General features: G+C 48.3%; 2 protein-coding genes across 19 annotated transcripts in view; both read right to left on the bottom strand.

Annotated features, from left to right (window-relative positions):
- CFAP53 (cilia and flagella associated protein 53) overlaps positions 1-821 on the bottom strand; it is a 24,550-nt gene extending 23,729 nt beyond the window's left edge. The window contains exon 1 of the mRNA XM_012801998.1: positions 753-821. Within this exon, the coding sequence (XP_012657452.1) occupies positions 753-821 (69 nt within the window). The remainder of the gene's footprint in view (positions 1-752) is intronic.
- Positions 822-1,887: 1,066 nt separating this feature from the next.
- MBD1 (methyl-CpG binding domain protein 1) overlaps positions 1,888-12,620 on the bottom strand; it is a 15,431-nt gene continuing 4,698 nt past the window's right edge. Inside the window, exons 3-17 of one of the 18 annotated variants that reach the window (XM_023510194.1) lie at positions 11,325-11,439; positions 10,994-11,232; positions 10,824-10,906; positions 10,620-10,660; positions 9,986-10,132; positions 9,752-9,880; positions 9,528-9,602; positions 9,290-9,406; positions 9,142-9,207; positions 8,287-8,454; positions 7,665-7,964; positions 7,434-7,571; positions 6,975-7,127; positions 6,828-6,889; positions 2,905-3,887 (exon numbers count right to left, since the gene is read on the bottom strand). In XM_023510194.1, the coding sequence (XP_023365962.1) occupies positions 3,698-3,887; positions 6,828-6,889; positions 6,975-7,127; positions 7,434-7,571; positions 7,665-7,964; positions 8,287-8,454; positions 9,142-9,207; positions 9,290-9,406; positions 9,528-9,602; positions 9,752-9,880; positions 9,986-10,132; positions 10,620-10,660; positions 10,824-10,906; positions 10,994-11,232; positions 11,325-11,439 (2,023 nt within the window). In that variant the 3' untranslated portion in view covers positions 2,905-3,697. Of the gene's footprint in view, positions 2,164-2,904; positions 3,888-5,197; positions 5,693-6,827; positions 6,890-6,974; positions 7,128-7,433; positions 7,572-7,664; positions 7,965-8,286; positions 8,455-9,141; positions 9,208-9,289; positions 9,407-9,527; positions 9,603-9,751; positions 10,133-10,619; positions 10,661-10,823; positions 10,907-10,993; positions 11,233-11,324; positions 11,646-12,620 lie in introns of those variants that run through there. The other 17 variants (XM_023510184.1, XM_023510187.1, XM_023510196.1 and 14 more) reach the window with 17 other exon arrangements.

The raw sequence follows: 12,620 nt of genomic DNA, 5'->3' as shown, positions 1-12,620 counted from the left end.
AAAAAAAAAAAAAAAAAAAAAAAAGAAAGAAAGAAAAAAGAAACTAGTCTGTAAAAACAAAGGAGTCTAAGTGCACGGACAAGTCATGACTGGAAGTCTCAGCAGGGCCCATCAAATTCTGTAGCAAGAAGCATCTCCCTAGCCTGAATTTGAACATGAAAACTTTAAAATCCCTTTTGAAGATAAAAATCTGCTACCTACTACCGTCCCAGCCTTAGAGGCAGCCACACTGTTTTTCCAGGCCTACAGGGACACTGTCCCACAGTGGTAACTGGTGGTCTGTAACCACTCACTGCCTATTGTCCTTTCACAGATGATCTTCCTAGGAGGGAAGGACCAGCCCCAAACCCTACAGCTGAATCATGGCCAGCCCTGCCCCCAGATCTATTTCTGAGTCCATGACACAAACTCCCCATTGTAAGGGGACAGAACTCATTCGAGGGTCCTAGAGACTGAAAACCCCCCAAGATCCCAAGTGGTGATTCTTCAAATACAGATCCTAAATATTATAATTGGGGGGAGCATGGTAAGAGTTTTAAAAAAGGATGGAGGGAGATGGGTGGATAAGGGGAAGATAGGTGAGCAATTTTTTCTTCCCTTCTTTCAAACTCAACCTACTCCATCAGGCATCATTTCCCTTGAGCAAGGCCTGGCTAAGGGCCAGGTTGGTCTCAGCCAGGCTTGAAGGACCAGTACATAAGGAAAACTGTAGGTGCCCCCGCCTCCACTCAGTAATCACATCCTGGGCTTACCACGATCACCACGTTGGGAGTGGGGCCCTTAACTTCCCGCTGTACGGTGCCAAATCTCTGGCTGTACATTTTCAAGTCCCCTGGGAACGGGGGTGGCGTCAGTCGTGATTCCCTGACCGCGGAGACCTGCGGGACCCGCTTCCGCGACGCATAAGTCTGGTTGCCATGGTGCACCTCGCGGGGTGAGCGGCAGGTAGAGGTGGGTGGGTAGGGCGGAAGTCGGTCCTGTCACCATGGTGGCCACAGACGCCGGCACTGGCAACTTCCTCCTGCAGCCAAGTAGCTGAGTCTGCGCGGTCCTCACCCCGCCCCTGGCCGCAGCCCGCTGACCTCGCGCCCTTGCTCCAGAGTTCCTCAGAATGCAAGAAAAACCCTCTGTCCCAAAGAGAAGTCTAAAGTCTAATTGTAATGCCAATTGACTTTGCTATTTATAGCATCCTATGATCAGGAATGAGTAAATTAGTGGATATTTTGTGGGGACGTCAAATTTTGTACTATCTCTTGGTTAATCTCAGCGATGACCGTAATAATCACCACAGGATATCCTTGTATTTGTGTAGTTCTTTAAAAATTGCAAGCTATTCGCAAATTGCTGTATTGTCACACATACAGCCTTTGAGCCTCACAAATACAGGGTTGATGGAAGAACAAGTATTATTCTCAATTTACAGCTAAGATGAGTAAAGCTCAGGGAGCCTGAGTGCCTTTTCAAACTGCTCAACCAGTAATAATAAATTATTAATAACATCTTCCTGCTGCAAATGGGCAGAAAGCAGGGCTTAGACCCGGGATACCCTAGGGTGGGAGGAGATCCGGTGGGCTGGTGGGGCAGTGGCACTGCCTGGCTGAGCATAATAATGAACCACCAAGACCGTCACGGTGGACCAGGGTTAGGAGGTGGATCAGAAGTCCAGGTTAATTGGTTCCTAAAAGTCAGCATTTCAGGCAGAACTGGCAACACAGATCAGGAACCGTAGAACAGACCCTCAGCACAAGTGGAGACTAAAATTGTATTTCTAGTCAAGAACAAGATGGTAGTTAATAACCTAAAAGCCACTTGAAAATGAACGTTTTGGTATTCCCATGCTAAAGTGGGGTCGACCACGGAACGCAGAAAAAAAATCAGTACCTACTGTCAGAGACTGATGTATAATATCCAAATACAACCATTGTGTATACCCTCTTAATTAGCATTCCTAAATCATTTTTAATTCACCCATTTCGGATTTTATATATGGTACGTTTCTAGGTTTGAATTCCACATCCTGAATTGCAGGTTCAGCTTTTCAGCCGCAAAATGTCTTCTCTCTTAATATTCTTTTAATAATTCTCATTTTGTCTTTATGATTCTTCTTAAAATTGCAGTTCGGTAAAACACTCATTTTCATTTACTGCTAAGAGTTTACATTGCCTGAAACAAATAAAAAAGAAAGCTTAGTTGGTCGTCTCGGTTCCCTGGACAGTCTTGAGCGACGGTTCTTTCATCTTGAGTCTCAGGCGCGCCGGGCCTGCGGGTTGGTGTGGGCGGAACCTCCTCCACCACCACCACAACCCCCTGGGGAAGGACCGCAATGAAAATGCCTTTGGGGAAACGCCGCCGCGACTCGGGGCTGCTAGTCGGGCAACCGCGGTGGGCGCAGCCCAACCGGGCCCATCGGGATGAGTTCTCGAAGGCGAAAACTGACGTGGCTACTCCAGACATGTGAGCTGTCACGCCGCACCCTCGCTCTGAGCAAGCTCCGAAATTTAACTCCGGTACCGTTTTGCCTGTTTTACCATTATTTGAAGAGCGGGAGTCGGCTTAACCTGGGCCTAGCCTAGGTACCGGTGATGGGTTCGGGCTGGACAGAGACCACGCCAAAGGGCGGCTAAGCCAAGGGGGAAAGGGAAGCGTCTCCCGGGCCCCGGTGGGATGACCGCGGCTGGCGCCCCCTGGCGGGCCCGTCCGGAGATTGAACGCGGCCGGACCCTACACAGCGAACCTCTCAGCCATCAGCCAACCTGCCCTGGGAGGGCTAGAGAAGTGATTCCCCCAAGGTCTTTGGACAGAAGTGGACCTTGATCTTGCCACCCACTATCCCAGTTTCTCAGAGGTAGTCAACACTGTTACCACCAAGACGCTCCCAAAAGAAACAGTAAGCATATAAATCAGTAAATGGAACAATAAGGATCATTTAAAAATAATTTTAAAATAGAACAGCTTAGAGATAGAAACTAAAGTATTTCCAATTCCTATTGTGCCCCAAACAAGGTTCACACAAGGATTATCTTCTTAATAGTTTCCTGAATTCTATATTTTTTAACATTAAATTCCACGATAAAGTTGGAAATCTATTCATTTGTAATACATACTGATTCATTTAATAAAATTGCATGGACCATCTTTTTCATTTCTGCATCCTGGTATTAAGTGCCCACCATGAGCCACGTTTTCAAGACTTGAATAAATGACACAAAAATAGGCAGACCTAAAATAGCAAGTCTTTTCCAGGTGAGCTTGACAGAATTTCTGTACTTGCTGGAATCACTATGGAAGCCATGGTCTTCAGCTTTGCATTTTCAGCAATGTAGTTTTATTGAGTATCCTCAGGTTAGTGAGACCCTTCGGAGCTGATCCATGGCAAGGTGGCTTTGCAATGTGTCACCATGGCTAGGCTAGGATTCCCAGAACTCCCTTCCCTGTATGCTTCCAGTTAAGATGGGCCACAAGAGACATTTTGCCTAATAAGTGAAGGGCAGAAGTGAAGCAGCAGCATACTCTTTTTACATGTGGAAGGTTGGTGCAGGGGCACCAGATGCTGTTGCAGTTCAGGGATGTTGTCATTTATCTGCTGGCTTACCCCCTTGGTGTGGGGCAGCAGTCAGGCCTGCAGCCAGGCCTACAGCTGCTCTACTTTCCCCAGGATCTTCCTTCAGCTTCTCTAATTCCTGGGCCATATGCATATTTAACTCTGTGAGGAAGGGCACCAACTTCTTCTACAGGACACCCACATCATCGAAGCTGGAGGTGGTGAGAGACTGACATGGGTTCCAGGCCATCCTCTTGGGTTCCAGCTCGTGCTCGTGGGCGCCGCTGTGTTCTCAATCTCCCACACTTTACATCCATCTTCCCTTCCCGACTGCCTGCCCTGCAGACTTCAAGCTCCAACATTAGATACAAAGAAAACAGCCTTACAGAGACTGTTCAACCAGCTCCCAAAATTATATGAGGTCAAATCTCTATAATAAATCCATTAAAATACATATATACATAATCTTTATCTGAGTGGTTCTGCTTTTGTGATTGAACCCTAATATACATAGAAAGCATATTCTTCAGTCAAAATGCCAATCAAATAAATTTCACTTAGATCAGTGGTTCTCAACCTTCCTAATGCCGCAACCCTTTTATACAGTTCCTGTGGGTTGCGAACCATAGGTTGAGAACTGCTGACTTAGATCATTGTCAAAATCACAATACCAGGGTTGTGTTTAGGTCCTGGGGGAACAAAGTTGTACCAGATTATCCAGTCTTGACTAGGGCTGAGCTAAGTAGGGTGAAGCAAAGGAAGGGGCAGAGGGTAGCAGAGGGTCCTATCTTACGAGTTAAAATTGGGAAATAGCTAATCTATATCTGAATTAAGCTAAAGCTGCAAAGGCTGGGACTAGGGTAAGTCAAGGTAGGCATATAGAGTACAAAACTTAAGGAGACACTCACTCAGTCCTGGCCCTGTAAAGCTGGCTAAGTAACAATTACAGGTCTAATCTTTTTGGCACTTTAAGAATGAAGAATTGGAGAAAGTGATATGGGCCTGAGCCAACACTGGCCCTTGGGCTGGACTCGAAGCAGGAATTCAGCCTCTTAATAGACATTTGGGTTGAGGGAAGAAACCAAGCACACAGGTTATCAGAGGGCAGTAGATGTTAGGAAAGACAAGCCAGGCTGGCAGCTTTAGTTCCAAAGACTGCCATGGCTGAGGAAGGGGAGTCAGGGTAACAAGCAGAATGGACAGCAAATAGTGGACAAGGATACCCTTTAGGGCTTGAGGAATCTAATGCAACACATGGGGCCTGCAAAGAACCCAAATATGCAGAGAATCCAAATGCTCCGACAAGATGAACCCTTTCTATATGTAGCCTTGGCACTCCCTAAACCATACTAGAGACAGAAGTATAAGGGATTTATTATAGTATTTATAATAATCCATTGTGTGTTTTCAAGGTCAATAAAAAGTCCTTTTACTGTAATATTATACATTGTTGGATACAGAATTATAGTTTACAGTTTAGTGGTTTAAAGAATATGGCCTTTACAACCCAGGTTTAATTCTAGGCTCTACTAATACTATTTGACATCGGACAAATTAATTTCTTTTGCGTCTCAGTTGCAAAAATGGGCAAAATCAATGTCTAAAAAAATTGATTTAGGAATCAAATAAATTGGGTTCATAGGAGGAACATGCGAATAGCAGTTCCTTTCCTTTCCTCACTTTTTCACATTACATTTGCAATTGCTGTCTCCCTGAGGAAATTTTTAGAGACATTGCCAGGTCTCATCCAAAAGCCACTTAAATTATTTATGTTATACAGATGCCCATTTAGGTTGTTTTGTTGTGGCTTTAGTTATATTCCCTTTCCCCACCCCAGTTCCCTCACCCATAATATCCAACGTTCTTGGGGAGGAGCAGATGCATCAACTTTCTACTCTTTCTCTTCCTTTCCCGCTTACTTCTTCTATAAGGTCAAAGTACTGTTAGGCCTGCTCCTCTGGTTTGGTAGTAGGTTTTTCCTCCTAGGGTTGATTCACACACAAGCCCTGGCAATCAATCTAGGGTCCAGCCCCTAGTACATCAGTGTTGTCTCTCAAAAAGCCGGTCTGCAAATATCACCTTGAATCCTAAAGTCTGCAGAAGCCTCCAGTCTACTGCTTTCTACCTCCAGGTTTTTTAAGGTCCTTGGACCTAGAGAAGAGGGAGCAGGTCTGTATGTTGAATGAGGTTTGCTATGTGCAAAATGGAGCATCACAAAACCATTTCCAACTATTGTGTGTTGGTTATCCCATTTCCCCTTAATTATCCTATATCTCTTTTTGGTTTCTTAGAAACTATCATTACAGATAGCACAACACCTTCTCTGTTAACATGGACCATGTTCACAGTTACATTATAAGCTCCCTGAGGGTAGGGATCTGTATCTCTTGAAGGATAAACCTTCCAGGGATACTCATGCTGCTGTCTACCTAGCAAGACCTCAGTCAGTACCTCTGTAATCACCCAAGTACAGAGAGAGGGATTTCTGGCCTGTTAGAATTGGCTTTTAAGAGCAAAGGACTCCCAGTGCTTAGGCCAACAGTTTGCTTCCAGTGAACATATGTGTAGGGCCTGTCAACATTCTTCAGGAGGCTGCATTCCCCTGTCCTCCTCCCACCATCCCAGTCCTTACAGGCACCTACCCTTCATCCTATGCCAGGCCTACAGGGACAGTTCTGTGCAGCAGCTGAAATAGTTAATAACTTCAACAGGCTCAAGATACCCAGCCCAAGCCCTTCCATGGAGGCTGCTCCAGGAAGTGCAGAATGAGCCTCCGAGAGCACACAACTGCATGTGGACTCAGCTCAGGACTCAGATCTCCTGCCCACCCCACCAACAGGCAAGACCAAAACCATTTATGTGACATACACTCCCCAATGACAGGGAATAACCTACCTAGTGGCCACTTAAGAGACTCCAAAAGCCTTCAAGACCCCAAATGATGATAAGAATTTATCTATCAAGGATAACCCCTATAGGATTTACTATAGAGAGATGGGGACCAGACCCTCCGTATCTTTCTTTTTCATTCAAATTTCATCATAGGGGGTCTAATTATCCTCCCTCCCCCAAAGGAGAGCCCTAACCTGGAATGCTATTAGGCTGGGTCTCAAGAGGAATTTCTAGGGTCCTACACACATCCCTCATGGACTATGGTCAGCACAGTGGGTATGGAACCTTAACCTCCCACTGTACCACACCAAACTGCTAGCTGTATTTTCAAAACTCAGGGCCCACATCTGACTGGCACCTACGCCATCCCCACCCCTCACTGTGTGGGGCACACCTTGGCAACCAGATTGCTGTGTCCCGGAAGCGAGTTCCACCCAGGCTGAAAATCTCCGTGATCTAGGGAAAAATTAACATCATGGGTCAATATGCTTGGTGGGGCTAAGGCAGGGTCAGGAGAGGATGGGGCATTCCCAGCACTGACCACGGGTGTGCCAGCCCCTCCTGCCTCCTCCTCCTCCTCCTCCTCCTCCTCTGGGGCTGATTTGGAGGCAGAGTCATCCTTGTTCTCCTCTGCCTTATCCTCATCGGGGTCAGGTGGCTCTTGCTTCACAGATGGCAGGCCCGGGTCTACTGCCTGGAAGAAGTGGGGAACAGGCAGCAGTTAGAAGGGTAAGTCTGAAGAAAGTCTCCATCAGTTAACCCATCACTGTGCTGACAAATGTCACTCCCACTACGGTTTAGCACAGAAATGCCATCTGCCTACAAACCTTTCCCATTCCTCACTGATCTATATTTTTGTTACCTGGGCAGCAAAGCAGGCAAAGCTATTGCTGGGGGGCAGGAGTGCCTGTTAGAATAATTCTGCAGAAAGGCTGCAAGCATGCATCTATCACTCTGCTCACCATCACTCTGCTTATGGAACATCCATCATTGCCCCTACCTTGCTGGGGCAGCCAGACACCAATATGGGAGAAGTCAGGACAGCTGTGCCTGGCGTCCACTCTTCCTGGGCATCTGGCTTCTCTTGCTTCACCTGGGGTAAAGCTACAACCCAACTCAGGCCAGAGCACTGGGCCTCCTGTGTGAGGAAGGATTGCAGCAGACCTGATTTCAGCTCCTTGGCATGAGGCTGGCTAGAGCTAGGATGGTCAGGGTAAGATGGGGCCCTCACCTGCAACAAGGCCTCTGTGGAAGCCGTAGCTGGGCCTGGCACTTGCACGGGACTGCTTGCACCCTCCCGTAAAAACACAAGGTCAGTGCCAGGCGGAGGCAACACAAAGCCACCACCTATTTCCTGCTTCATTGGAGAATGAGCATGGCCTGGTCTGCCTGTGCATGTAGCCAAGCTGTGCTTCAGAGTGGGGCCCAGATGGGATCGTCGGGCAGAGCTGGGCCTCTTTCGACGACGGCAAGGTGGGGGCGATCCTGCCCCATCATCTGACTCTGACCAGACACTTGGCAGCAGCCGCTTCTGTGAGAAAAGATGGGGTGCTTTGGCTGCCTGGTACCATTACTGATTATACCTACCCTGCCCTGTTCAACATACCTGCTGATCTTCCATTAGTTCCAGCACAGAATCTGCTTATACATGAACCCTTTGTCATTGAGACTGCTAGTCTCCCATCAGCAATGCCAGTGCCACCTAGACTCATTTACCCCAGCACAATGTTTGCTAATCCTCAACCAAAGCCACTGCCCCACCCATCCACCTACCAGGTCTGCCCACCACTCCCAAATACTGGGGCATCTGGCCCCACCTACCCCATCCACTTGACCCTTCCTGCCCCACCCACCATGGCAAACTGCAGGCATTGGCGCCAACGACACTTCTGGCGCTTCTGGTTGCTGCCCCCGAATTTGGGCTTGTCGCAGCAGAAGTCGCAGCGGCCACAGTCCATCCACCGTAGGCAGGCTGCACAGGCCCCGCACTTGCGGTTCTGCCGGCGGTTCGTGTAGGGCTGCTGGGGTGGGGGGAATTGGTGGTGCTGTCACTAGGACTAGGAGAGGCTATCCTCAATAGTTATTACAGTGCCAGTCCTGGCGCTCCTCTAGTCCCATCAGAGGGTGCTACCTGGATACTATTCTTAGCCTCTTGCCTCCATACTAGTCACTATGCCAGCTGGTCTACTACAGCCTGTGGGTCACGTGCAGCTCGCCTAGGACATTTATCCGGCCCGCTGGGTGTTTTTGCCGCCACTGCCTATCCTGCTTAGCAGCCGACTCATGCCGGGGCCCGCAGTCTGGCCCTCCAATGGTCTGAGGGACAGTGAACTGGCCCCCTGTTTAAAAAGTTTGAGGACCCCTGTGCTAGTACTCCATTACCTACCAAGAAAATGTCTCTGACCTCATTTCTAGCTCCCAGCACTGTGCCAGCTCTCTCTGTTCATCCTGCATGACACCTAGTCACTGTGCCTGCCGCTCTTCTATTGGCCCAGCACTGTATCTGACAGTACTGCATTAGCCACCAGAATGTTGATGCAAATGACATGGCACTGTCATGGAACCTGCTGAGCCCATGTTAGTCCTTCCCCATCATCTGTTCATCTCAATCTAAGACCCATCACTGTGCTTTGCTGTTCCCCTGTAGGCCCATCACACCAACTGTTTCTTTGGAGTTAACCTTATCCAGGCAGGGCAGGGCCACTCACTAGATCGTCCTCCTCTACACAGTAATAGATGAGCTCGGCAGGTGGCGAGGGGGCCAGGGCTTTGGGCTGTAGAGGCAAATAAGGTGGGGTCAGGGCAGGTACTTGGTAAGGTTAGGGGTGTGCCTTTCCTCACCCACTGGGGCCTCACCAGCTCTGTGGCCTCTGTGGGATGTAATGGGGGAGGTGGAGGCAGTGGCTGGGCTCGGGAACGCCGCCGGGCAGCCATCTTGGAGTCACAGCTCCCCCTGTGGCGGCCACGTTTACCCTAGGAGAGAATAGAAAGGATGGTTTGGGTTTGGTGGCACCAGGTAGAGAGACAGGTCACACCATGATTACAGGAAGCATGCATGGGACAGGAAGGTTTGAAGATGAAGCAGGGAACTCACAGCGGGGGGAGCCACAGCCAAGGGAGGGCGTCGCTGACATCGTTGATGGCGGCGACGAAGGCGGTCAGCAAGCTGCTGGCAGATAGGGACAGGTGGGTGAAGCCAGGGAAGTGAGCATGGGGTGAGAGAGAAAAGAAAGACATGAGGTGGGCAAGGCTGAGTTGGGAGGAAGCAGTGGCAGCGACAACAGTAAAATGAGCTCTTCCCCGTCTAGCCAGACTTACCCGTAGGCAGCGTCGCTGGACACACTTCCACTGACGCCTGAGACCAGGGCGGGGAGGACGAAGGCAGATGCGGCAATGGCCACAGTCCTCTTGGGTCTGACAGCCCCGGCATACTCCACACCCTCGGCTCTGTGTGCGTGTGTGGGGAGGGCCAGAGGCGTGATGCATGGGGCCAAGGCCTTGAGGACCTGGGTCTGGGGTGAGCCTTGGGCCCTCCCCACCTGCCTGACTCACCCTTTCCACAATTCGGAGACAGCGTCTCCGCTCACACTTGCAGAATAGCCCTGAGGCCACATCATGGGGCAGCTGTAGGAGGCAGGTGGAGCAGGCCCCACAATCTTCAGTTACCTGGCATGCTGCACACTCCCCACAGCCTACACGCTGCCAAGAATGGGGGAGACAAGGTTACAGACTTCAGAAGTGCCGTTTTGCCCACGTCTATTGACCCTACATTAGCTACATTACCATGTCTTCTAGCTCTTCATTAGCCTCATCACTGTTATCTAATAATTACTCGCTAGATGCTATCCATAAGGTTGTCTGTCTACTGGTCATAAATATGTCTCCTGGTCCCGTTAATTTCAACATTGTGTCTACTGGCACCCCAATAATTACCATTACTGTGTTTGCCAATCCATGGCTAGCTCTCTGTAAAATGATTCTTTTTTTTTTTTTTTGGCCCGGGCTGGGTTTGAACCCACCACCTCCGGTATATGGGGCCAGCGCCCTACTCACTGAGCCACAGGCGCCACCCTGTAAAATGATTCTTATACCCTATGGACCCATCCCCATTTCTTCAGATGCCCTCTAGTCCCAACAAGACTTACTCCCACTGCAGAGTTGTGAGGAAGCAGCAGCTTATGCTTACCTTAAACATCCTCTGTTCCCGGTTGAAGGCAATTCTCTGCGCTGGCACAAAGGGAGAAGGAAAGAGCAAAGTGAAAAGAAAGCAAGAGACAACTGACATTACCCACTGCCTCTGGCCTGACTGCCAACCATTCAGCCTCTACCCATGTCCAGTATTTCCAAAATCCAACTTCCAACTATGCCAGCAGCCTCTCTCCTGATTCACCTCGGCAGTCCTTGCACAATGTCTTGAGTCGCCGCCTTCCAGTACCATCCCCTGAGAAGCTGATTCCACAGTTTTCACAGCATCTGGGATGGGAAAGACAGGTGTGGGGCCGTGAGAACACTCCCATTTACAACCCTCACCCATTTGGCCCACCTTAAGCCAACACTCACCCAGGCGCAGGAACTGAAGCTGGGGCTGTGTTAGCATCAGCCTTGGTCTCATCCTGTGGGGCCTCCTTCCTGGCCTCCTTCCTAGCCTCCTTCCTGGCCTCCTTCCTAGCCTCCTTCCTAGCCTCCTTCCTGGCCTCCTTCCTGACCTCATCCTTTGGGGGTCCAACCTGGCGTTTCTTTGTCTTGGCTGATTTTGAAGGTTTCTTTTGCTTTTTGCTGGGGACGGCCAATGAATGTGTCTGAAGATAAGAAGGCAGGAAGAATGTGGGTCAATGGGTACATGTTAGGTAGCACAGCCACCCTTGACTGAGGACCCCACACTATGAAGTACCTTGGGGGCTGGATAGCACAAGATGCCTTGTTTGAAGTCAAAAAGGGTGAGGTCACATTCAGGGCCCAGGTATCGGGTCAGCTCAACTTTGCTTCGGATCCTGTCTCCTGTGGGGCTGGGGATGGACCAGGATGAGTTAGCACCCAGAGGGACAGGTGAAGCCAGTACCATACCAGCCATACAACTTGGACTATGGGATATAGAAGGCAACCTGGAAATGGCCTTAAGTCCCATCCAGGCCCCACTCCAACTAGCCCTGAATAACAGGATCATAAAATACAAATACCAGCATATATAAAAACATTAATAAACAATATAAATGTAAACAGACAAACATATTTATAATATAAAACTTTCTATAAGTAAAAATAAACACAAATAACAACACAAATATATTAAATAACATAAATATGTTAGCATTAGGTACCAAGCACATAATTAAGAAAACCTAAAATTCAAATATGTTGAAAAAATAAACACATATTATATAGTATTACATACACAATAAAGTACAAATAATTAATATTGGGAGATAATAAATACTCCATAGGTTTCTTGCATTTCTGCATGTCCTGCAAGAGGAACTAACTGTCCTTTGTAAAAAAAACTATCTTTCCAAGGATGTCTGCAAAGCAAACAACCTTGAAGATAAGAGATAGGGTCTCCGTCCAGAGTAACAAGAAAGCATACTTGCTATACTAATATTATAGATTTGATTCCCTAAGCTCAGGGTTCTTTTCCTGTAATACAACCCATTGTGTGTGCAGGTGCTCTTTAGCTCTCTTCATGTCACACGTGAATTGGGATTTGAAGAACTGACACAAAAATGAAGATCTAGTCCCCCTTTATCTGCAGGGGATAAATTCCAAGTCCTACAGTTGGGATTTGAAGAACTGACACAAAAATGATGATCTAGTCCCCCCTTTATCTGCAGAGGATAAATTTCAAGACCTGAAACTGTGGATAGTATACCCTATATAGTATACGTATACTGTACTTTCTCCATCTGGTTACTGAGATAGCTACCAAGTAACTAATGGGTAGGTTTCACATACAGCATGGATATGCCAAAGAAATGATTCATGTCACAGCAAGATTAAGCTAGACAGTGTGAGAGCTCATCATGCTACTCAGAACAGCATACAATTCAAAACTAACAAATTATTTCTGGAATTTTCCATTTAATATTTTGATGGCGGCTCGGCGCCTGTGGCTCAAGCAGCTAAGGCGCCAGCCACATACACCTAAGGTGGCGGGTTCGAATCCCCAGCCCGGGCCCGCCAAACAACAATGGCT

The sequence above is a fragment of the Otolemur garnettii genome, unplaced genomic scaffold (assembly GCF_000181295.1).
Source record: "Otolemur garnettii isolate 467f Iridium unplaced genomic scaffold, OtoGar3 scaffold00012, whole genome shotgun sequence".
Lineage (NCBI taxonomy): Eukaryota > Metazoa > Chordata > Mammalia > Primates > Galagidae > Otolemur > Otolemur garnettii.
Note: the sequence above shows the minus strand (reverse complement) of the source record. Positions and strands in the feature narration are given on the sequence as shown.